Source organism: Diceros bicornis, chromosome 11 (assembly GCF_020826845.1).
Source record: "Diceros bicornis minor isolate mBicDic1 chromosome 11, mDicBic1.mat.cur, whole genome shotgun sequence".
Lineage (NCBI taxonomy): Eukaryota > Metazoa > Chordata > Mammalia > Perissodactyla > Rhinocerotidae > Diceros > Diceros bicornis.
Window position 1 is genome coordinate 20,254,032 of NC_080750.1, and position 26,595 is coordinate 20,280,626.

Here is a 26,595-nt window from a genome sequence, read left to right on the forward strand (position 1 = left end):
CGCAATTGCTTCAGAAAGATTAATCTGGCAGCAGCATGTACAATGGAGGAGATTCGGGCTGGAAAACCAGTTAAGAGTCGAATAAGCTGCTATGGAAAGGAAGGTAGCACCAAACATGCTACCAGTAGGACTTGGCAACTGGTTTTACACGAGGTAATCAAAATATTAACAAAATTCCTGCTCTGGAATCCTTCTGGCCTAAATATTTGGTTTTGTACTAATGACAACTAGTATCAAAAGCATTACAACACACTTAAGATAATAAAGGAAAAATTAGAAGCTAAAGTTCAAAAAAGTCAATAACTCCTCCTATTTTATAGATGTGTTTCAAGACTCTGCAGGTCCTACAGAGGAAGAGATAAGAAGGAATCTCCATTTATTAGAAACCATCAAACAAGCTATAAAAAGGAATCAGGTATATATTACATGCTACTATAGAGGGATCTCCAGGATATATGAAGTGAAAAAGTGAAGTAGAAGAAAACAGGGACAGACAACATGTGCAGGATAGATGTACATCTACTGAGTATTATTGCCCAAAGAAGTCAAACCTAAATCTGATAAGCCTCCAGATGAGTTCTCAAAGTGTGTTATGAGGGAGCCACAGATGTCACCAAGACCCTATCCTGGACTCTATGACGTTAAAACTTTTAATACTAAAGATATTATTTGCCTGTTTTACTCTCGTCTCAGTGGACAGTGGAGTTTTCCACTGCTACACAGTGTGTGATAATGCAACAGACTGAGTGCAAAAGCAGTCATGTAAATCCACCTGTCTTTTATTAAGCCACACATTAAAGAGATTTTCAGAAATATAAAACATCACTATTCTCAATACATTTTTGTTTGTTTTGGATAATAGTTAAAATGTTATTTATGTAATGGATTTATTATTTTAAAGGAATTAATATTTTTAAATTATCTGTTTCACTTTCTAAAACAGTAAATAATATAGATAACAAAAAAGAAGCTTCTTTGTGGTCTTGAATAATTTTTAAGAGTGAAAAGGGGTCCTAAAATCAAAAAGGTTGTGAACCACTGTTCTAGAATAGGTCATTGGTTCTCAACCCTGCACATCAGAATTCCCTAAGCCCAAGCATTAGTAAAACAAAACGAAACACTCCCCGTCTCCTTTGAATGTGCAGTCTGGATTGAGAACCACTGCTCTACATAGAATTACCAATTTAAATAAAATACAGGAGAAAGAGGAACATGTTGAATTAGGCCATGGGGGTGCAATCCGCAAAACCAGACAGTGGGATAGTGCCTAGACAAACGACCCCTGGTAAAGTAACAGAGCAGAAATTAAAGTGATTTCTACCAGAAAACGGAAGGAATCCTGGGAACTAGAACTAAATTCAGTTAATCCCAAACTGTTGGTTTACTGCTCTGCTCTAGTTTTGGCTGCTAAATATCCTTATAGAGAACGGGCTTTCTCAAGTCTCTTCCCGCATCTTCCCGGCTCGTAACCCCCTGCCTCCTGACCCTGCCCCCACCCAGCAAGGAAAGCCCGGCACCGAGGCTTCCCCACCCAGCAGGAGAGCCGGGCACCGAGGCTTCCCCAGGCGGCACCGCGCGCCCAGGAGCCACGTGCCGGGAGTCACGTGGCTGGCACCACGCGGCAGGAGGCGGTTGGACGCGCCTGCGCAGCTCCCCCGCCCGCCCTGGTGCTCTGGTTTCCCGGCATTCTGAGCGCCGCTTTCCCGCCAGGACGACGCTGAAGCGGTTTTCTGCTTCCTTTCGTCTCTCCCAAGCTCTCTTTAAGCTGCAGCGGGACGGACGACCCGTTTTTACGTCCGTCGTCCCACCATGCAGCGTGAACCTCCGAAGAAGAAGGCAGAGAAGAAGGCGGAAAAGCGTCTCTTCGACGCCGCGTCCTTCGGGAAGGACCTGCTGGCAGGCGGGGTCGCCGCAGCTGTGTCCAAGACGGCAGTGGCGCCTATCGAGCGGGTGAAGCTGCTGCTGCAGGTGCAGGCGTCGTCCAAGCAGATCAGCCCCGAGGCGCAGTACAAGGGCATGGTGGACTGCCTGGTGCGGATTCCCCGCGAGCAGGGTGCGTACGGGAGGCCGGCTTCCCAGAAGCGAGTGTGGGCCGGGAGGGGGCGATTGCGGGCCTCACGGCCGTGTCTGTCGGTGATGAGTCTGTTTCTTCATCTTCGCCAATTCCATTTGTTAAGCAATCTAAGAGGCTCTGCTTTCCCAGGGCCCAGAAGGCCTACACGTGACCAGTCCTGGTGCAGGGAAGACCACCACCTTCTCTTTCTATAAATTTCTCCTTCGCAGCAGGATTTACACCTTGGTGCCCCTGTGCCTGGCTCAGAGGAAAGTGGTTGAGCCCCCAGGATTGGAGGAGATGCCATTAGGCACTCTGCTGTATGTTAACAGGTGCTTTAAGTTGTTTAAATGTTTGTTGAAATAATACGTTTAAGAGAAATATTCTAAATATGGAAACACTGGGCCTCCCAGTAGTCTGGTATCTATTCAGTGAAAAGTTCTCTTTATTCTTGAGAACTGCTGAAGACCAGGGCTGAGACTAAAGAGGCACTCCACCTCTGCACAAATTTGAGGGGGGCGCCAAAAAAAGGAGAGACAGATAATATTTTTAAAAATCAAAATTAATGTGAAAAATCCAAAGTGAGCAAAATATCAACATTTTAACTAAAGACAGGATCAGTATTACCAGTTTTTTCTTTTTGCATCAGGCCCTGTCTTTATTTAAAATTTTGATATTTTTGTGCATTTTGGAATTTTTTCTGTTAATATTGAAATGATTTCAAGGAATAAGTTATGAAGGTGCTTTGTTAACCATTAAATGCCCTCCTGTTGCAGAATGGCTTCTAAGGTTGCTGAGTGGATAAGAGGATAAATTTATCAGAAATCTATAATCCACTCGTATAGTTGGATTCAATTGAAAACTATGCGAACTTTAAGAAAGAAATAGGTCTATTTACTGCGTATTCTGAATAAGAAGTGAAGGGTTTTCGTCCACTCCTAAGTCTAGGGCAGGTTACTCTCCTATAAAAAAGCATTCTGTCCCTAGAGATGTGTTTACTACTCTTCTTGACCTGTTGGGTCCCCTATTTGGGGATGAGGGTAGACTCTTAAGGCATCCTCTAACTTGAATTTAGAATGCGCATTTGGGAGCTGAGCTCAGATCTTTCATAGTGAGTGGTTCACCTCTCCCTACTCCCATTTATTTTATCAGAGCAAGCTTCCCATTTCCCCCAAGATTTTTATGGGAAAAGTAGAAACCTATCTCTCCTTGGCTTGTATTCTAAGACGTCTTCAGAGAAGTAGGGGCCTCTGTATTATTAGCTAATCTGCTTTATCTGTTTAGTCAGGTGAAGTTAAATATTCTGATCAGATTGTGCTGACCACTGCTAATTTATTTTATGTTTTAAATGTTTTTTGTAATATTTAAACCTAAATATATTCGGTATGGCTCTTGTAAATTGAGATCTTCCTGGATAGTATTCCGGTCCCTGCTTTCTTCACCTTCCAAGATGAGATGGTCCTAAGCAGAACTTTATAGGTGTTTTCTATTCTTATATACAAGGCTTGTTATGAATACACCGTGGTATATCCTATGGTAAGAGGATATACTTACCTAGTACTATCCTATACTTAGGATAGGATATCCTATCCTAAGAGTAATTCACAACAGGAATAACAGTGCCATCTAGGGGCATTTTTGGAAACTTGTGGGGAATTTTTTGTTTAGCACCAAGATAGAGAGGTGTAATCCTTAATTGCGATGGTATGAAAAGCAAAAGCCAGGGATGCTAAACATCCTGCTGCTGTTATGTGGCCAGTCCTACACAACGAAGACTTATCCTGCAACCTGAATGACTCAGATCTCCCACTAGACATTCATGTAGCAGTAAAACCTGTTTATGATTATCTAAGCCTAGATTCTAACTCTGATTTACTTACAAATACACACTATCTGGGGCGTAGTTCTGGTATACACTTGATTGCATTAATGCAGCTACCACGTAAGTAGAGGGAAGGTTGTATTTTGTTTTGTTCAGAATTTTACTGAGAGTTGTTCATCGCTGTGAAAACTCATGTCAGCAACTCTGCTTGTCGTATTTGGTCACCACTTATATCGCCTGCATTTTTGACTGTTGAATTCATGGTGATTGTACATATATTTTCTGGAATTTACCTTCTGTCTCTTTTTTGAAAGTCAAGACACATCCCCATCTCAACTGTTCTGAAGTTTTGCTTGTTTTCATGTTTTCTCTAATTTTACTTATAAGTTTTACTTTCTTTAGGCAACGTGGAATGAGCCTAAGAGATGTGAACTCAGAAAGCACAACATTATCCAGAATGGATTTTTATATAGAGGCAGTAGGGATTTAATAGCTCTAAGTCTAGAGTCAGATCTGGAATCAAGTCCCAGCCTTTCCCTTACCTTATGACCTTGAACAATTTTTTTTTCTCTTTTCGTGAGGAAGATTGGCCCTGAGCTAACATCTGTTGCCAATCTTCCTCTTTTTGCTTGATGAAGATTGTCCCTGAGCTAACCTCTGTGCCAGTCTTCCTCTATTTTGTTTATGGGACACTGCCACAGCATGGCTTGATAAGCGGTGTGCAGGTCTGCATTCGGGATCTGAACCCGCAAACCCCAGGCGGCTGAAGTGGTGCACGTGAACTTAACCACTACCCCACTGGGCCGGCCCCTGAACAATTTTTATTTAACCTCTCTCAGCCTCAATTTCCTCATTTGTATACTGGGTATAATAATAGTACCTACCTGATATGGCAATTGTGAGGGTTAAACAAGATAATGCCTGTAAAGTATTCAACCACATGTCTGTTGCATAGTTAGTGCTCAATGAATTTTAACTCTTTAATCATTATGTATTCCTATTTTACAAACATGTATTCCTCATGTTCATTTGTAAATGAGTGTATGGGATAAACTTGCATTGTACATAGAGTAGATTTTTGTAATCTCTGAGGGAACCTACAGAGTACAATTACGATGTATATTTGAATAAAACCCTGAAACCTGGCCCCAGAAATATTTCTATAGAAAATGCATTCAAAATTCCACTTTGAGGTTCCTCCCCCTTTGCACTCTTAGCAAGGACATTGGAGCTTCTAAAAGCATGGTACAGCAGTGAGATGCAAAGAGGGGAATAAGAATAAATTTTTTAAGTGTGTTCTGTGGAAAAAGAAGTTAACACAGAGGTTCTTAACCTGACATCTGTAGCTTTAGGGAATCCATGAATTCTGTGAAATATATGCAAAAGTATTTTATGTATGTGAGATTATATTTTTTTCAGACACAACCCATTAATCTGCCAGTTCTCCTCTTATACTTCTAGGGATTTACTTGTTTCTAGATTTTCACTGGGACACTGACATTTGTTTTGATGAATCCTCTCGGTTTTTTTCTTGCAAATACAATTTTGCTACAAGGAACAGATTCTTTAGCCAACTCTAGCAAACTCCTTTAGTCATAAATCTGGCACTCTGTCACAGTCTCATGTTAATTTCCAGATGTCTTTGTCATCACAAGCTCCCGTTTATATTCAGTACATTAGCCAAAGTTATAAACCTTATACTGCTCTTATATGACACTTTTTTGAAATAAATATTAATTCAGTGCTATAATCATAATTACAGAATTATAACTAATAACTCATAATCTGAAACTCGTAATATCTCAATACCAACTAAATCAGCCATTTCTAAAATGACTATTAATATTTAAGAGCCATGTATAAAATGGGAATTCTGTTACCTTTTTGATATATGACACTTTTTCTAAACTCAGTTTATTAGTTTTTTTTTAAAACCAAGATGATTTCAACTTAAATCCCATTTGATCAGATTGGCAATTTTCTAGCCAAAATGTTTTTCTTGATCCTTTTAAGATTGACTTTGTCCTCTGCCAGCAATCTGTCATTTTGTTACTGTATTGTGTTACTATAAACCATGGTCTAGGAAATCATTCTTATTCTTCAATATCATTTACACAGTCATATTTCATTCTATATTTCTTTTCCAGAGTCTGACCTCTGAGAAAATACAAATGTTTAACTATGTTTTTAAATGTGTTTATTAACTAAAAAGAACTTAAAAATCACTGAAAATACCTCTAAAAATTAGATTCACTAACCCCCCTCAGTAATTCAGTGTGGCCAAAACTAGCAAGAACTATTCCTTTGTAATTTGCTTACATTTCTCATGTTTTAAGATTTTTATTTTGCTTCCATTAAAGAAAAACTTTTGACTTTCTTAGTAGAGAAAATATGCACGTGATTAGAGCGTTTATGGAGAAGTATTGTAGTTAAGGGACTGAGTTGTTGAGCCAGATTGCTTGGGTTTGACTTGCAGCTCTCCAATTTTCTGACTAAGTGATCTTGGGCAAGTTACTTAACTTCCCTCTGCCTTAGACGTTGTTTTTAACTTATTTCTTCATCTTTAGAATGGAGAGACTATGCAAATCAAAACCACAATGAGATATCACTTGACACCTGTCAGAATGGCTTTATTAAAAAGACAACAAATAACAAGTGTTGGTGAGGATGTGAAGAAAAGGGAACCTTCATACACTATTGGTGGGAATGTAAATTAGTGCAGCCACTATGGAAAACATTAAGGAGGTTCCTCAAAAAATTAAAAATAGAACTATCATATGATCCAGCAATTCCACTTCTGGGTATTTATTCAAAGAAAACGAAAATGCTATTCCAGAAAGATATATGCACCTCTATGTTCATTGCAGCATTATTTACGATAGCCAAGATATGGAAGCAAAGTCAGTTTCCATTGATAGATGAATGGATAAAGAAGATGTGGTATATATATAGAATGGAATATTACTCAGCCATAAAAAGGAATGAAATCTTGTCACTTGCGACATCATGGATGGACCTGGAGAGTATTATGCTAACTGAAGTAAGTCAGGCAGAGAAAGACAAATACTGTATGATTTCATTTATATGTGGAATCTAAAAAACAAAACAAATGAACAAAGAAAACAAAACAGAGACAAACTCATAGATATAAAGAACAAACTGTTGGTCAACAGAGGGGAGGGCGGTGGGGGGATGGGCTAAATAGGTGAAGGAGGATTAAGAGGTACAAATTTCCAGTTATAAATAAGTCACGAGGATATAACGTACAGCATGGGAATGTAGTCAGTCATATTGTAGTAACTTTATATGGTGACACATGGTCACTAGACTTGTGGTGGTGATCATTTTGTATATAAATGTCAAATCACTATGCTGTATGCCTGAAACTAAAGTAATATTGTATGTCAGCCATACTTCAGAAAAAAAATAATAAAGCAAGTCACATAATCAAAACAAAACAAAAATAAAGTAGACTAATAGTACCTACCTCAAGGGTGATTGTGAGGATTAAATGAAGATAAAGCAGTTCCTAGAAATTAGTATTGTTATTTTTGTTAATATTGCCTCAAAACTTTTTATATTAATGTTTTTTGTTTTTTTGGTTTTTTTTTGGTGAGGAAGATCAGCCCTGAGCTAACATCCATGCTAATCCTCCTCTTTTTGCTGAGGAAGACAAGCTCTGAGCTAACATCTATTGCCAATCCTCCTCCTTTTTTTTTTTTCCCCAAAGCCCCAGTAGACAGTTGTATGTCATAGTTGCACATCCTTCTAGTTGCTGTATGTGGGACGCAGCCTCAGCATGGCCAGAGAAGTGGTGCGTCAGTTTGCACCCGGGATCCGAACCCGGGCCACCGGTAGCGGAGTGCGCGCACTTAACCGCTAAGCCACGGGGCCGGCCCTATTAACCGTTTTTTAAATAGGGTTTTATTTACCATACTTTAATATTTTTAGGACTTTTCTAAGATTTGTTTCTCCAGAAACCCAAAGCTGGAGTAGAGCTTTGGAGTCAGACAGAACACTTGATTCTAAATCCTGGTTTGGCTGAAACCATGTTTTTAAAGTTTTTAAACTTTCAGTTTGTGCATGTATAAAATGTGTACTATAGGAGAACCTACATCGTAAGCATAACATGATGATTAAATGAAGTAGACATATGAAGCTTTTGCCAGTGTCTGGCACAAATTAAATGCTCAGGAAGTGGTAGCTATTACTATTACATGTTAAATGTCTTCGTATCAGCTGTGAGTACTGAGAAGGTTGTTCCTTGGCTATTAAATATGCTTCTTAATTGTCTTTGTGCAATTGCTTTGTATTCAGCTTGGGATTCACCAAGATTTTGTGTTTTTTTCCCACAGAGCATATTTACTTATTTAGCAAACAAATATCTTTCCCTCTGTGTACTCATCTAATCTTACTCTCAGTCTCTGAGCACCAGCCCAGTCAACTGAGGTTATTTTCATTTGAATCTTTTTTCTTTAGAAGACTGATCCTGGGTATTCTCCAAGCTGAGACTAGAGGTATCCTATTCAGAGTAGCAGGGTCAAACCATTTAACAATTTGCAATCTAGTAAAAACAACTGACTGCTGAAGAGCTAGCCTATTGTATTCTAGGGCAACTCTGGATTATAAAGGCAGCTCTGAGTTATAAGGGTAACACAATGACTGAATTATAAGGATTGGAGTCCATGGAGATTTGAAGTGGGAACGTTATTGACCTCAAAAATTTCCTCCAGTCGTTCCATCAGGCCTCTGGAGACTGCTTTGAATTGTAAATTGATCCCTTTTCCGGCTAGGTTCCAGAACATAAAGATAAGGATGGTTTAGACTCTCATCCGTTTCTCATTTTCAGAAGTGTATATACAAACCAATTTTATTCTACCAGCGTTATCACCATAGGAATTGTATATCATGATTTGAAAATGAGGCTAAGGATTACTAGCGTCTCTGACAAATACTATTTTTCTACTAGTAAAGAGCCCTATATTCAACTGATAATGCTTTCCATAGGTTTTTAGGTATTCAAGGATTTTTAGTGGAAATTAACAAAATTGGAATGGGGTACCTGGAGGTAACACTACCTTTTTTCTTCAGTGGAGACACACACAAACTTTATTTTTTCTCATGAGAAAGGGTATAAGTTTTAGATAGTTCAAATAGCTAAGTTTGTTAAAACTATTCTGGGAATTATTTAATAATAATACAATTTAAGTTTATATTTAGTATATTTTCTTTTGTAGGTTTCTTTAGTTATTGGCGTGGCAATTTGGCAAATGTTATTCGATATTTTCCAACACAAGCTCTAAACTTTGCTTTTAAGGATAAATACAAACAACTTTTCATGTCTGGAGTTAATAAAGAAAAGCAGGTAAGTATATTTTAATATCTAAAATTTTCTGATAAATAGTTGGATTTGTCTTATGTGTGATGTTTTATTTGGGGAGGAGGTGCTCAAGTGGTAGAAAAAAATAATAAAACACAGTAACTATTAACATAATATATAGTAAGTTATAGAAATTATATATGAAAAACAGAATTATGTTAACTTTTACAAGTTTCTCTAAACTTCTTGACAATTTTAATAACTAAAGAATGTTTTGTCTCAAGGCAGTGTTTCTCTGAATAAATATTTATTTTAATGTAGTTTACATTTTATTATCACTATTCTGCTGCACTAGGAAAATACAGCGTTTTATCTACTTTCATTAAGCAAAAAAAGCAGTCAATAGATATGTATTCCTATGAGTGAGGAAATGTATTCCCTAGAGAGATAAATTGTTTCTTCTTTATGACTAAGGATCTATTTAGGTGAGATTAAAGTGCATAGGAAGATCACATCAAACAAAATAGGAAAATGATAAATTTAAGTTAGAGAATTCTCTTTTTTTATTGCAAAGGTGCTTTTTATTTTCAAGGTAATTACTCCCTTGGTTACAAAATCTCAGTTTTAAAATTTCCCGCTCATCTGAACTGTATGTCATTTGTCCTGGTCTCTTTTTGTTTTGTTGCCTCCATGTACACTATACCACCTACATTACTCTCAAGGTCTTCCCTTCACCCTTATAAAGTCTCTCTTCCCTTTCTTTCTCTTTTTATCTTCCCCTCAGCCAACTAACCAACCAAGCTGTCCTAGCAGGTTCTTTAAAAGCAACCGTTTCTGGAACATTTCTTTGTTGCTGTCTCCTTTAATTTCCTTTTAGACCCTGTATTCCCTTTTTTTCACAATTTATATTTCATTAACAAATATTTATTGACTGCTTTCCACTGTCTATTATGTAGTGGGAGGTATAAAGGTAATAAAAAAAAATTCTTGGGGCCGGCCTGGTGGCGCAGGCAGTTAAGTGCGCACGCTCCGCTTCCATGGCCTGGGGTTCGCAGGCTCGGATCCCGGGCGCACACCGACGCACTGCTTGTCAAAGCCATGCTGTGGCGGCGTCCCATGTAAAGTGGAGGAAGATGGGCACAGATGTTAGCTCAGGGCTAACCTTCCTCAGCGAAAAAAGAAGAGGATTGGCATCGAATGTTAGCTCAGAGCTGATCTTCCTCGCAAAAAAAATAAATTAAATTAATTAATTAAAAAATTCTTTAGACTTAGAAGATCTGGATTGGATCCTGGCACTCTGCTTTTTAGCTTTGTGAGTTTTTGAAAGTCACCTCTCTGATCCTTAGTTTCCTCATCTAAAAATTGGACATTATTGTGAGGTTTAGATGAGATTACATGTAAAGTGCTTATTGTAGTGCTGTGCTATATGATAGGCACTCAGAAAAATGTTCCTGTCTTCTTTAGCAGTCCACTCTAATAATTGGAACTTCTCTTGACTCAGAACCTGTGTCAGAGGTCCCCAAGACCACCTTCACATTCAGTGATTCACTAGGACTCGAACTCAGAAAAGCTGTTATACTCATGGTTTATTACAGCAAAAGGATATAGATTAAAATCAGCAAAGGGAAAAGAACAGAATCCAGGAGAAACTAGCTGCAGGCTTCCAGTTGTCCTCTCCTAGTAGAATCACGTGGACAGCACTTAATTCTCTCAGCAATGATGTTGGACAACACATACGATGTGCTGCCAAATAGGGTTGCTCACTTGAGCATTTGTGTCCAGAGATTTTGGGGGAGTCAGTTGCATAGGCATGGAAAGTGACAGAACTTAACCTCTCAGTCTCCAGCCACCGCCCTCCTCCCCTAAGAGGTCCAACTGATGTAGTTTAGTCCAAAGCCGCAAGCATACAAAAACCGTTTTTTACCATAAATCACATGTTAGCATAAACTGTCTGGTGTGGCCCAAAGCCTCAGGCATAGAAGGACACTCTTATCAGGTAAGATATTCCAAGGGCTTGGAGGTTATCTTGAAGGAACTGATCAAGGGCCAGTCCTGAACATCTTTTCAGTATGTGCAGGGTTTGGACAATGCAGGCCTGCTGAGTTAACCCTTTACTGAACACTTCCTACCCCACATCCCAAAAAGATAATTTCTATAAGGCTAAGCTAAATGGAGCAATTAAAACCAGAATTAACCAGAATATTTATGGTACTAACATCTATTCCTAACAGTGTAAATAACATGGCTCTAAAAATTTTAAAGTTAACTTTGATCCTTGCTGAAAATCTGTAATAAATTTCAAGTTAGTAGAGCCTGAGGTAAAAACATTTTTAGTATGCCTATAAAGAACATGCTGTCTTTAGAATGTAAAGGTATTCAGTCACAATTAATAGTGTAATATTTAAACATATATTATTTACTAAATTTGGATATTAATGACCCTTACATTTCTGCCATTGGGCATCAAAATTTTATCCCATATCTGCCCTCTCCTCAAAAAGAAGTACAAAAAGAAAACTGAAAAAAAAAATCAATATTTTTGGGCTTTTTTTAACCTAGTCTTAAAAGAGGCAGAGAAGATAGAAAAAACAAATACAGTATGTGATTTTAAGTGATTGATCTACCACAATGAGATATCACCAGACATGTATCAGAATGGCTAAAATAGTGACAACACCAAATGTTAGCAAGGATGCAGAGAAGCTGAATCATTCTTACGTTGCTGGTGGGAATGTAAAATGATACTGCCACTCTACAAAAGAGTATGACAGTTTCTTACAAACTAAACATGGACTTATGATACAACCCAGCAGTTTTACTCTTGGGCATTTATCCTAGAGAATGAAAACTTGTGTTCACACAAAAACCAATCTACACAGTGTTCATAGAAGTTTGTTTCATAATAGACAAAAATCTGGAAATAATCTAAATGTCCTTCAGCAGGTGAATGGCTAAACAAACTATGGTGCCTCACACCGTGGAATATTACTCAGCAATAAAGAGAAACAAACTTCTGATAAAACAAATACTGTATGATTCTACTTACGTACCTAAAATAGGCAAATTCGTAGAGACAGAAAGTAGAGTAAAGGTTACTAGGGGCTGGAGGGAGGGGAGATGGGGAGTTATTATTTAATGGGTACAGGGTTGCTATTTAGGATGATGAAAATGTTTTGGAAATAGATAGTAGTGATGTTCATACAGTACTGTGAATGTACTTAATGTCACTGAATTATACATTTAAAAATGGCTAAAATGGTAAATTTTATGTGTATTTTACCACAACTTTTTTAAAAAGAACAAACTTTTGATACATGCAGCAACTTTGGATGCTAAGTGAAAAAAAGCCAATCTCAAAAGTCATTTGCTTTCTGATTCCATTTATATAACAGTCTTGAAAGGGCACGATAATAGAGATGGAAAACATAATAGGGGTTTCCAGGAGAAAGGGAGGTGACTGTGGCTATGAAAGGATAGCACTGGGGATCTGTATCATGGAACTGTTGACTATGGTGGTGGTCACATGAATCTGCACATGTGATAAAACTGCATAGAACTAAATATACATGCAAATTGTGAAATCTGAATAATGTAGGTTTTTATCAATGTTAATTTCCTCTGCTACAGTTAATGCTAGATATTACCATTGAGGGAAACTGGTTGAAGAGTTTACAGACTCTGTGTGTTATTTCTTAGGATGCATGGGAATCTGCAGTTATCTCAAAATAAAAAGCTTTTCAAAAATAACCATGGTAGGGAGGTGTGTGCGTACTATATATTGTTTCACTGAATTTTCACCTCACCCTTTGAGGTAGTTATTCTTACCCCAAATGTATAGGTAAGGAGAGCAAGACTCAGAGCTTAAAGCACTTGCCCAAGTCATTTGTTCAGGTCTTCTAACTCCCAAATTCAGATCCTTCCACCACACTCTATTCCTCTCTCAGCAGAGGTCACTAGACTGGATGAGCCTTAGCTGAGCCTGGGTATAAAATGTTTCTCTGCTACCCCTGAGCAGCTTCCAGCACAGCCCTCAACAGAGAAGACTAGAACTTCGCCCAGCTCTCTTACGTGCCCAGACAAACTGTTAGAAAGAACTTTGGTCCCAGGGCATTTGTTCTTTGATGCATCATTGAGTCTGTTCACACAGTATCCATTTGTCAACAGTTGGAAATAAAAGGATTGTTTTCCTCCAAAACTCGCAGACTCTTTCATCCTCCTCTCCCTTCCTGATTCCTCTCCATGCCCTTTCTTTTTACAGTATAGTAATATGTGAAATTACTAAATTATAGTAACTGAAACTCATTTGTATTGCTATAGCACCTCTCCTGCATCTATTTTATTTTCAAGCTTAATTGTGGAAGGACAGATTTTGTTTATTACACAAACACTTGCAGGATTATCATCCAACATAGATTCTAACTTTTTTTCTCCCTCTTCTTCCTTCCTTCCTTCTTCCCCCACTACGTCCCTTCCTTCCTTCCTTCCATCAGTAGGTTGGCCATACTATTTATACATGTTGTGCCTGCCTAAGTCACTTTTTCATAGGCCCCACTTTCACTATCAGAAGTGTCCTGGTTTGAATAATAAATTATGTGATCATCCATCCGGAAAGTCATTGATCTGCCCTCTTTCTCTTATCTAGGAAGGAAAAAAAGATTAAATAGAACATAAGACGTATTTTATAAACCTTTATGCTGCATGTTTTGTTTGACTTATTTGGTTGTAAGAAGCAGAGACACAAATTACCTCAAGAAAAAGAGGTATTTATTGCAACGATACACTGGTACTGGAATTTGAACCAAAGGGAGCCCTAGGGATCGAATTATACTCTTCATCTTTGTCTCCCAAGTTACTTGGTCTCTCTCTCTCTCTCTCTCTCTCTCTCTCTCTCTCTCTCTCTCTCTCTCTCTCTAATGATCTGCTTTTTGTGTGTGTGTTTGCTATTTTCTCATTATTGCTCACCTTTTTAATTTACCTATACTTTTTTATTTCTTTTAAGTCCAGCGTTATATCATGGTGGTCCCTTCTGACCTTTCAGAAGGCCAGAGGTTCTTTACCTGGGATCCATGCATGTTTGAGGAATACCTTAAACACACTACAAGTGTGTGTTTGTACATATATGATTTTTATTGCAAGAGGACCTGTAGCTTTCAACAGTCTCAAAGTAGACTGAGACCTAAAAAAAGTTATTTTATACCTTTTCTATTTCTATCCTTACTGCTAACTGGCATAGAGTTTCTAGAGTCAAATTCCCAAGAAATATACTCTGGCCCAGCTCGTCTTTTTCTACCAGGTTACAGATCATCTACTAGACTGTGGATTAGCTACCCTGGTGTCAGATGCAATCTCCTGATCTGATTATCTCTATGTGATTATGAAACATGGCTGCCTATACAGAACTTGAGTTTCACTTAAAAGGAGCCATGGGAGTCTCAGGACAGTAAGTGGCATTCCTAGTACCCTTCATTGAATGCATTACTATTACTCTGGGCAAGGCCCCATGACTTGCTTTGTGAAATAAACAGATGAATTAAGAATCCTGGCCTCAAAAAAATGCGAACAGCGGAAATGTCCATAAATTGATGAATGGATAAATAAAATGTGGTAAATCCATATACAGTCACGCACCGCATAATGAATGACGTTTCAGTCCATGACAGACCACATATACAATGGTGGTCCCATAAGATTAGTACTGTATAGCCTAGGTGTGTAGTAGGCTATACCATCTAGGTTTGTGTAAGTACACTCTATAATGTTCACACAACAACAAAATTGCCTAACGATACATTTCTCAGAACGTATCCCCGTCATTAAACGACACATGACTGTAATGGAATATTATTTGGCAATAGAAAGGAATGAAGTGCTAATACATGCTACAGTGTGGATGAGCCTTGAAAACATTATGTTAAATGAAAGAATCCAGTCACAGAAGACTACATATTGTGTTATTGCATGTATAGGAAATGTCCACAACAGGTAAATCTACAGAGATAGAAAGTAGCTTAATGGTTACCTAGGGCTCAGGTGGATGGAGGAGGATATGGAATGACTGCTAATGGGGAAGGATTTCTTTTTGGGGTGATGAAAATGTTCTGAAACTGGTGATGGTTGCACAACTCTGTGAATATACTAACAATCCATTGAATTGTATACTTTACATGGGTAAATTGTATGGTGTGTAAATATATCTCAGTAAAGCTGTGAAATTAAAAAAAGTGATAATAATTCTGGCCTCAAGAAATGTGTAGTCTGTAAGAGGTAAGATAAGACATGCACACAAATAATTATAAATTGAAAGTAGAAAGTGATTGTAAGTACTATTAAAAAAATGAGAATCTGGAACAAATTGACAGTTTACATATTGGTCACATGATTCACCTTTAATTCTCTGAGGGGTGAAGTATTTATGGGAAGAAGGTATGATTACATACAGTTTTGGATGGGTTGGAGGTCAGAGCTTTCAGTGGAAGAAGGCGAATTTGAATTAGAGCATAAATCAATAACTTACTGTTTAAGAAAGATAGGAAGGGCATTCCACACCAAGGGAAAACTGAGAATTCCCAAGTTAACTGAGACTTAAAACTATTGTTAGAAATAAGAGTCAGAGAATAAAGCAAGAAACTGAGCTTGACTAGAATATTATTCACTTTAAGGTATTTAATGGTTACAGCAGCCTTGTACCCTAGGTTTTCTATAACAGCTCCAATTCAAGTATTCCTTTCTTCTCCAGTAAGCTCTAGATGTTGAGAAGCAGTGTGCTGGACCTAAGCAGAGCACATTTTATATGTTTATCAAAAAGAAACTCAACAGCCCATGTGAACCAGTAGATCAATAAGGCATAACTTACGTGCCACTCAACTACATTATAATTGATTTCTGCCAATTTTCATGTTAGCATTTGAACATAATATATATTTTTGAGCTGTTTAAATTTAATTCTACTGAAGTTACAAAGTAAAATTGTGGCATTATAAAGTATTACTGCCCCACCACCAAAAAAAGACGCAACTAATGCCTCCATAGATACTTGACATTTTAGTCATAACTAACACTATTATTAACAAAAAATGTATACAGTCTAAAGAGATGATTATCTTCTGTGGCCTTTTTTGCTAACGTGGGCGACTTTTACTGGAGGACATTAACAAAATATCTTGGAATTTCAGTATGTCAGCATCTAAACTGTATCTCCCAGACTGCCTGGTAAGAAACAAAGGCTACATGGACATGAAGAGAAGTATTTTGGATAATACGATGTGCATTATCATAGATGTTTACTTTATAAAAGCAGTTTGTAAGTCTGGCTTTTTAAGCTTTATGAAAAATGATTTTAAACAGTTAGATTCTATAGTTTAATAACCATTTTTTAATTAATATCTTTCAGTTCTGGAGGTGGTTTTTGGCAAACCTTGCTTCTGGTGGAGCTGCTGGGGCAACATCCTTATGTGTAGTATATCCGCTAGATTTTGCACGAACCCGATTAGGTGCTGATATTGGAAAAGGTATGGGATTTTTAGAAATACTAACTCTTCCTTCTTTATGTTTTGAACAATGTATTATTTATTGTAGAGTTATGCTATAACAGCAGTGTCAGATACAGTCTAAAAATTTTATTCTCAACCAAATGGTATAGTCATTGGGCCTTAAGATTACTACTTTTCTCTTTTCCCTTAGAAGAGGGAAGGGGAAGGCCAACAGTGTAGTAACAAAAGAGCAAACACAAAAACTGCTTATAACTTACTTCCAGTTTTTTCGTAGAGAATCATCTCCCACATCCCTGTATGCACTTATTCCAGTCTCCACTATGGCTCCTCTCTGGGTTAGATGTATAACTCTCATCCTAGAGATTCCGTTTGCCTCTGTCTTTACTTATTTATCACATCTTCCTGTGTTTTTGTTACACCCTTGTTTTGGTAGATTATGCTCTTTGGGAGCTTTCTGAGAAGAGTGGATGGGAGATAAATTGAGATCTTGCATGTCTAAAAATGTCTCTGTTTTCCCTTCTTAATATTTGGCTATATATAAAATTCTTCCTTTAAAGTTATTTTCTTTCACAACTTTGAAAGCATTACTCTGGATTCTAGTTTCTAATATTGCTCTAAAGAATTTGATCTCTTACTGCTGATCCTTTTGTATGTGACTTTTTTCCTCTTTAATTACCTTATATCCCTAATGATTTGACATTTCACAATGATGTATCTTTGTGTGTCTTTTTTCAGTAATTGTGGAGGTAACTCAGTTGGCCCCATTCAATCTGGAGCCTTACCCATTCTGAGGAGCAAGTCACTTGGCTGCTCACGGTGAAGTTGTGGATTTTGAGCATCCAGCTGCTACTTTGCTTTCACTACAAGAGTTGTACTTAGTTCCTCTGATTTCTAAGTCTTTCTGAGGTTACTGGGTCAAATGGCTCGCTTCTCAACAATATCTCCCCCTGCAAGATAATAGGTTTCAGCTTTCTCTGCTCTACTTAGTGAGTTACCACTCTTCCACCTCCTTTCTATCTTGCTAAAATTTGTCGATTTTGTTCTCTGTCGTGTACTCTTCTTTGCCTATATGGCTTTAAAGCTGTTTTACTCCTTTAGTATCGTTTTAATAGAATTTATTAAGGGAGCAGAGATTTGTTCAACAAATATTTATTGAGTGCCTGCTGTGAGGCCCTTTTAATATTTTCAGTTAAAATCTTTTAAGATACTACTTGAAATCTTAATTATCTTTAAATAAATGGGAGGATTATGATTTGTTCCTTTTTTGTTAGATTTCTAAGTGACACTTCCACATAATTTAAATCTATAAAATGTTTAGTTTACTTTGATTAAGGTGTTTATCTGATATATAATGTTGCTAATAAATTTTAAATTGCTTTATTTTAGGTCCTGAACAGCGACAATTCAAGGGTTTAGGTGACTGTATTATGAAAATAGCAAAATCAGATGGAATTGTTGGTTTATACCGAGGGTTTGGTGTTTCAGTTCAGGGCATCATTGTGTACCGAGCCTCTTATTTTGGCGCTTATGACACAGTTAAGGTAATTTGGGGCTTTAACTAGTATATATTAAATAAATGGTTTGCTTCTTTTTATTCTAATTAGTAATATGTTCAGCAGTTATGTTTACTTTTAACTGTAGAAATCAAAATAAATGATGAAATAGACAGTATAGAATTCTCTTTAATCATGACTCAGCCATAACCTAATTAATTTATGACTCTATTGTAGATCTGACTTTAGATATAAAGCATAAACCCAAACATTAAGTTTTTGTGCTGTTTGCACTGAAAGATTCACTATACATCATGTTGCAAATAGAAAACATGCTAAGTAGGCTTCCAGTATTATCAATCTTTGGCATATAGAAAAGCATCTTCTAACAGAGGTTTTCTGATTTTCCATTCACTTTATCATCACTTTTTTACATGCAAATAATCAATTTAATATCTCATCATTTTGGAAAGTAGGCAAGGCATAATTAGTTAAATGTAATAAAGGCTACTATAGCACGGTTATCTATTGGGTACTGTTAGATTCTGTACGGTATTATCCAGCTTGTTCTGCAATTTGCTTTTTTATTTCAGATTTTAATAGCACTTCCATAAGGTAGGAAGGAGAAAGATTGTAATAATGGCTACCACTTTTTGAGCTATTACTTAGTTCTAGGAAGCTTGTTAATAAGTACATTACATTCTCACAGTCTTCTAGGATAGCTTTTAATATCCCCATTTTAAAGATAAATAACCTAGGAATGGTTAAGTAATTTAAGTGGCAAGCCGAAATCCCATGCTGTTAATCATTACATCATAATGCTTCCAAAAGGAAGCAATGCATTAATAACATGTTAAATGCAATAAATTAATATTATTTACTAAATAAGATTAAAACTTGAGGGAAATTTTATAATAGTTTTAGATATTATCTCTGCCCTCCCTCATTAGTTGAATGTTGAATGAATCAGTTGAATGTCATTTTTATTGTGGTCTGGACATATTAATTTTAGTTGGTAGTGTATTTTTTAAACAACTAAATTAATGGAAATTACAGGATCTTATGTATGTTTATTTAATCACAGGAAAATTTATGTGTATTCTCCCTCTGCTTTTCTCTATTATCACCTGTAGTGGTTGTGAAATTTAGGAATGTTTCTTCATTAGCTTAGAGCTTTAAAGCTGCTTATCAGATATCATCTATTGATGATAATAGCAGGCATACTTTAATTTTTTTCAACTATATAGGGAAGAGCCATGGAAGAACACTTTTGGTCACTGGCTGTGATCTCCCCTAGTTTTAGGTGCCATTAATAGCAAATCTCTTGTAATAGCAAATATGCTTTTCCTTTTCAAATATATTTTTAAAGTATAACCATGTATAGCATTCTTCTTTCTTATTGATCTCCTGTTATTATTTTAATCTTTCCATGTTAAATCCAACTGTTCTTTATTGCATTTTAAGTATCATTGAACCCTGTTTCATATAAGAATTATTCTTTTTTTTTAATCCATTAGTTTATTTAAACGCTCCAAAAAAAAAGAAGGATGTCAATATATTAGCTCTGTTTTAGAGATGAGGAAACTGAGGTTTAGAGAGTGTAAGCAAGAATTATTCTTTGACTTAAGGATTTAAGATATTTTGGAAATTTAGATGGTTACTTGATACATTTTTCTTTTCTAGGGCTTATTACCAAAACCAAAGGAAACCCCATTTCTTGTCTCCTTTTTCATTGCTCAAGTTGTGACTACATGCTCTGGAATACTCTCTTATCCCTTTGACACAGTTAGAAGACGTATGATGATGCAGGTATTTTATATTATTATTTGTAAGCTTAATCAAGTTTTCCAATATCTCTGATATTCAGGTATAATTTATTCAAGTTTTAGAGAAATTCTGGCTGAAAGGTGTAGATCATTTGTTTTACTTACTAAAATAAATGCATGATGTGTTCTGTCTTACATTCTTTCCTATCCCAAAACAGCCATCATCCAGCAAAGCTTCTTCCTTGTCTGCTATCAGAACAGAAATGCCTTCCACTACTGTAGCATAAATTGGTTGGAGGGTATAGGGGGATGGCAGGGATTAGATGAGCATGTCTATCTTAACTGAATATTAGATTAAGTAGAATAAACCCAGTCACAAGCCATTGACATATGTCATCATTTGTTGTAGTATATTTTAATGAAAGTAAGTAATTTTTAACTCCAAGGATGAAAACTTGTTTATAATGATATGTGTTCTAAATATAAATCCCCAAACCAAAATTTTGATACATTCAATCTCTATTGCTAAACTTTTTACATTCATTCCTTCAGCAAATATTTGAGTGCCTGATCTATGCTAAGCTATGGTGACACAAATAAGGCAGAGCCTGCACCCAAATTCATAGAGCACAGTATTAAAGGCTTTCAGTTAATGGTTTAAGTAGAAATGTGCATAGGTTCCCAGAATGCAATAGAGGAGGGGTGCCCAAATGCTTAAAGTAATGAACTGTGGCCTGTTGGAGAGCTAAATCTCAATAAATAAGCTTTTTCTCCAGACAGTGAGAGAATGTTCTAAGCAGAGAGGAAAAAACATACATAGAGGTATGGCTGGAAAAGTAGTTCAGTATACTCAGATGATAGATTTCATGAGGGCAAGTGAAAATAATGAGGCCAGAAAGCTAGAATAGTAATATAATGCTGCTTATGTGCCAGATACTGTCCTAAGCATTTGACAATTTTACTTGTTTAATTCTCAAAACAATGCTATGAGGTGTATGTACTATCATCATCTTCATTTTATGTCTACGAAATGGTCCTGGAAGAATCCAGTAGGCCACCTGAAAGGGTAAAGCATATCTAACCTATTACTTCACTCATGGACTATTCTTAAAGTAATTCTTTTTATTTATTTACTTATTTATTTACTTAGTTTTTGCTGAGGAAGATTCGCCCTGAGCTAACATCTGTGCCAGTCTTCCTCTGCTTTGTATGTGGGACACCTCCATAGCATGGCTGACGAGTGGACTAGGTCCGCGGCTGGGATCCGAACCCACAAACCCAGGCTGCCAAAGTGGACTGTGCAGAACTTGAACCACTCGGCCATGGGGCCAGCTCCAGTTACTCCTTTTATATCTCTGTTTCCTCTTGATCTATATCTAGCTCCAGTTTAATACATTGAAAGACTTTTTAAAATGGAAAATTAATTTGCATATAGACTATGGATTAGGTAAATGGTACTGTATGAATGTTAAATTTTCTGATTTTGATAACTACTTTCAGTATCTAAGAAAATATTCTTAGAAAATGCACACTAAAGTGTTTAAAGATAAGGGGCATGATATCTGCAACTTCCTGTCAAAATAATTCAGAAAAAAATTATGAGGGTGTGGGCTTTTATATATATTTATTTGTGTGTGTGTGTATTGCTAGGGCTGCCATAACAAAGCACTACAAACTGGGTGGCTTAAACAGAAATTTACTTTCTCACAGTTCTGGAGAATAAAAGTCTGAGTGAGGTGTCCAGCAGGGTTGGTTTCTTCTTAGGGCCTCTCTCCTTGGCTTGTAGATGGCCATCTTTGCCCTATGTCTTCCCATGATCCTTTTTCTGTTTCTCTTCTTATAAGGATGGCCATATTGGATTAGGGCCCACCCTAATGAGTTCATTTAATCTTCATTACTTTTATAAAGAGCCTGTCTCCAAATATAATCACATTCTGAGATACTGGGGGTTAGGACTTCAGTATATGAATTTTGTGGGGACACAATTCAGCCCATTTAGTACTCTTTTTTAATTTCTGTATTTTCATTTTATATCCCACAACTTTGTTAAACCCTATTACAAACACTAATCTCTATGTACACTCTTTGAAGTTTTTTTTTTTTTTTTTACACTCACAGGTATATAATCTGCAAATAATACCAGGTTTTGTTTCCCCTTCTTTATCAATTCTTACACCTTTTATTTCCTTTTCCTCCATTTTTTCACTGGCTGAGACCTCTGATTCAGTGTTACATTAAAAAAGTAATAACTGACTACCTTGTCTTGTTCCTAATCTTACAGGGAATGCCTTCAATGTTACATAATTTAATGTTTGCTATAGATTTTTTTATAGTTATTCTTTATCATGTTATGGCTGTTCCTTTCTGTTTTAGGTTACAACAATTTTGAATCATGAATGGTGGTCATGTTTTTTCTTTACTGATATGATGATATCATTTTTCTCTTTTCATATGATAATGTATTACATTAATCTGTTTTCCAGAGCTAAACCAACCTCATATGCCTGGGATAAATCCAGCTTCATCATGATGTATTGTGTTTTGTATCTCTTACCGAGTTTGATTTGGTAGTTTTTGTTCAGGATTTCTGCATCCGTGTTTCAGTGACATTGGCTTCTAATTTTTCGTTCTTTTATTGGCCTCATCTAATTTTGGTATCAAGGCAAGTCTCATAAAACATGTTAGGGAGTCTTCCCACTTTTTCTCTTCTCTAGAATAATTTCTGTAAGATTGGAATTAAATGTTCATTGAAGGTTTAGTAGAACTCATATAAAGCCATCTGAACACATGGTTTTCTTTATGAGATTTTCAAAAATTGATTGAATTTCTTTAATGAGTTTAGTATTATTCCAATTCTGTTGTTAAATTATACTTTTTTAGGAATTTATCCATTTCTTCTGAGTTTTCAAAATAATTGTCATGAAGTTGTTCATAATATCATCTTGCTCTTTCTTAATCTCTGGGTCATCTGTGGTAATGTTATCTTTGCCATCTCTAATAATTTTGGGGTCTTTTCTTGTTTTTCTTCAAACAGTGTTTCCAGAAATATGTCAGTAAATTATTTCAAATAATTACCTTTAGACTTTTTTTGCTTTCTGTTGTGTTTACTTTCTATTTCCTTTTTTTCTGCTGGTTATTTTCTTATTTCTACTTTCTTTAGGTTTATTCTTTTTCTAAAAAATGTTTAGGTTGCTCATTAATTTTCAGCCTTTTCTTGCTAACATTTCAAGGTCATTAATTTCCCTGTAAGTTACCACTCAGGCTGCATCTTACGAATTTAGTTAAGGAGTTTCATGGTTATTATTAGGTTTTAAATATTTTCCTAAGATGTGTTTTTCTTAGTATCCAAACATATGATATTTTTCTAGTTATCTTTTTTGCTGTTGATTTCTCACTTAATTGCAATGTGGTGAGAGGATAAATCATGGTATGTGATGCCATCTTTTGAAATTTGTTAAGCCTAATACATGGTCAGTTTTCAAGTATGCCTGAAAAGTATGAGTATTCTCCACCTGCTGGGTACAATATTCAATATATGCCTAACTCAATATACTTATTCAACCTTTATCTATCCTTAGTGCTGAATAAAGTATATCTTAAGATAAAAGATATTAAAATAATGGCAAACTATTTATCTGTCTTCATATAGAGTGGTGAGGCTGAACGGCAATATAAAGGAACTTTAGACTGCTTTGTGAAGATTTACCAACATGAGGGAATCAATGCATTTTTTCGTGGTGCCTTCTCCAATATCCTTCGTGGTACAGGGGGTGCTTTGGTGTTGGTATTATATGATAAAATTAAAGAATTCCTTAATATCGATATTGGAGGCAGTTCATCAGGAGATTAAATTGAGAAATGCATATATTTAATTTGTTAAACATACAAATTACATAGCTGCCATTTGTATACATTTTGATAGTGTGTTATTACTGTCAGTATTTTCCTAAAGTGCTAATTCTGCGATAAAGCACAAGCTTTTTTCAAGGATTTAAATACTGAAAATCAGATAAAAGTCCTACTTAGACTTAAACTCACTTTAATGGACATTTTACTTATTATAAATAGTATATTTTATTTCTATTAGTTTAAAATCCTTTTACTTCTGTGATGAAAAATTAAAATATATAATGCTAAAATCTAAGAAATGAAAGTATCTTCTTTTAAAATGCAATTCTTTTGATATAACTGTCTTCTCATCTTTTAAAAATCATACGACATGATAAATATTTCTTAAAAGCTTATCAGGAGATGTCATCATTATATCTACAGGCTTAAGTAAGCTTTCTTCTACAGCATCTCTACTAAGACAGCTCAAGTATTACTATGTATAGTGTTTATGGTATCGTAGCTTTTAGTAAGCAGATTCTAGATCTTATCACAAGAAATTGATAAGGACTTTAATGACACTTTAAACCCGTAGTTGGAAAATAAAAGATATAAAATGGCATATCTGCTAACTTTTATCTTTAAAATAAATAAAATCTTGCTAATGTGACTATGTCTTGGAACAAAAAATATCCTCCTGAAAATTAGTTTGTGTACTCTGTATTGATAATAAAGGAAATTGAATACTGTTATATCTGAGGTTTTTTTTCCTTGATTCTAACTTTACTAATAAGCAGAGAGCAACAAAATTTTTGTCAGAATTGGGAACTGGCTTAAAGACAGACAGAAAGCAGGGTTTCCAAAGTTTTGTGCGGGAGTCTGTCTTGTTTTTCAGAAATGTTGTAGAGATAGTATATTTGAAATACCCAAGATTTTAAAGATCTAGTAGGTAAAGGAATGTTAAGCTAGTAGGGATAAATTATAGAAAGATTTTGTGAGGCTGTGAGTGGGCAAAAATGGGATGGGTGAACTTCCTGGTACACAGGCGCAAATCATATTTCAAGGAGAATAATCCAAACTATACTTTTTAATATATTGGTGTTATCACTTGAGAAAAAGAATTAACTCTTTTGAAAACTCTCAACATGAGTTCTTGCGGTGGTCAATATAACACAGAGATATAGAAACAAAATAGAAAATATTTTTCTTTCCTTCTACACTATCAGTAGTTCTGTTTGCCACAACAAAATGAAGATTTAAGATGGCCCCAAAAAAGGCAATTAAAATAATCAAATAGTCTCCATATAAAGATTAACTAAGAAAATATAAAAGTTTTTCATTTGCACAGAGACATGCTTAGGGTAAAGCAGTCTTTAAAATCCTGAATGACATGGATAGAGGGCAAATTACTAAATTGCTAGACCAAAAGCCTATTTATTATTTGAAGCCTAGAAGATGTATAGTTAGGACAAAAGAAAGTAAAATGTTACTTAGTGTCCTGGACTGAGCTAAAACTGTATATTACATTAAACTGTGTTAATTAGAGATGTCTTATAGTAAGCAAAATCTTAATGGAGATTTCATAAGGAAATAATTTTTTTTAATGTTAACACAAACGTTGGAAAATGAATAGCTAAAGTATATTTAAAATGTGTACAATTTTTCATCTTAAATTACTAGTGCTGCATCTTCTTGGGTAGAGAATTTTCTTGGGTAGGATTTTTAATTTCTTTCCCTAAAACTATATCCCCAAATAATACCTAAAATTCTATTCTCAGAGCTTCATTCTTTTAGTTCTTCTTTACTTCATTAAAATACATCCTGCATTGAAAAAGGTAACCGTTTAGATTTGTAGTCATTTATATTTACTGAAACTACATTTCTTTTGGTGAATTTCACATTGTTTTCTCACAGCAGGTTTTGCTAGAGAAAGAGGCAGGGGAGAAAAAACATGTACTAAAACCAGAACCCCCTGAAGAAATTTTTACTGTTTTATATTCCTACTCTGGATTGATGTTTTACAGTAATGGAACTTTGGTACACTTGAACTAAAACTTCTGAAATAATTCTCTTGTTCATATACAAACATTGTGCTTCATAAATCAGAAATGATACCTTTGTTCCTCTTTAGCTGATTGACCTAAATGTAAATTCAAAGGGGCTCCTTTTCTTCCATCATATCGTAAATGTTAATATTCTCCAGAGGCCAGTCCTAAGCTCTTTTTGTACTTTATATATGCTCCCCAGTTCATTTCTTCTATACCTTTGGTTTCAGTTACCATCTGTATGCCAGTGACACTCAGATTCCTCTCTAGCCTGGCCCAGATTCCTCTAAGAGTTTCCAGATGCAATTCTGACTGTCTCTTGTACCCCTTTCTCTGTATATACCACAGATTTCTCTAACCTAGCATTTCTAAAACCTAACTCATTGTCTCAAATCAGACCTGCTTCTCTTTCCATAACCCCTGTCTTGATCAACAGTACATAACCAAGTCTACCCAGTCATCCACACTAGAAATCTGGGAGTCATCTTTGCTTTCCTTCTACCTCAGTTCATATAGCAAATAGATCACCTACTCTTGTAAATTCTGCTTTCTAAAAATTTCTTATAATTTTTTCTTTTCTTTCCATTTTGACTGCCATTGCCTTAATTCTGGACTCGTCACCAATGCAAGCTATTTTAATAACCTCAGTGAGAGTAAAGGCTAAACTGCTGTAACAAAGAGACTAAAAAGTACAGTGGTTTAAGTAAGATAGGCGTTTTTCTTAAGTAGTATTTGGGAGGTGAGCAGTCAAAGATAGCAGGGTATGTGCTCCATGAAC

At 36.0% G+C, this 26,595-nt stretch overlaps 1 protein-coding gene across 1 annotated transcript; it reads left to right on the forward strand.

Moving 5' to 3' along the window:
- The first annotated feature begins 1,757 nt into the window (after positions 1-1,757).
- SLC25A31 (solute carrier family 25 member 31) lies at positions 1,758-23,946 on the forward strand. The gene is made up of 6 exons (XM_058550030.1): positions 1,758-2,053; positions 9,113-9,240; positions 16,586-16,703; positions 18,072-18,226; positions 19,862-19,987; positions 23,594-23,946. The coding sequence occupies exons 1-6, from the start codon at positions 1,810-1,812 to the stop codon at positions 23,792-23,794; spliced, it is 972 nt and encodes a 323-aa protein (XP_058406013.1). The 5' UTR covers positions 1,758-1,809; the 3' UTR covers positions 23,795-23,946.
- The last annotated feature ends 2,649 nt before the right edge of the window (positions 23,947-26,595 follow it).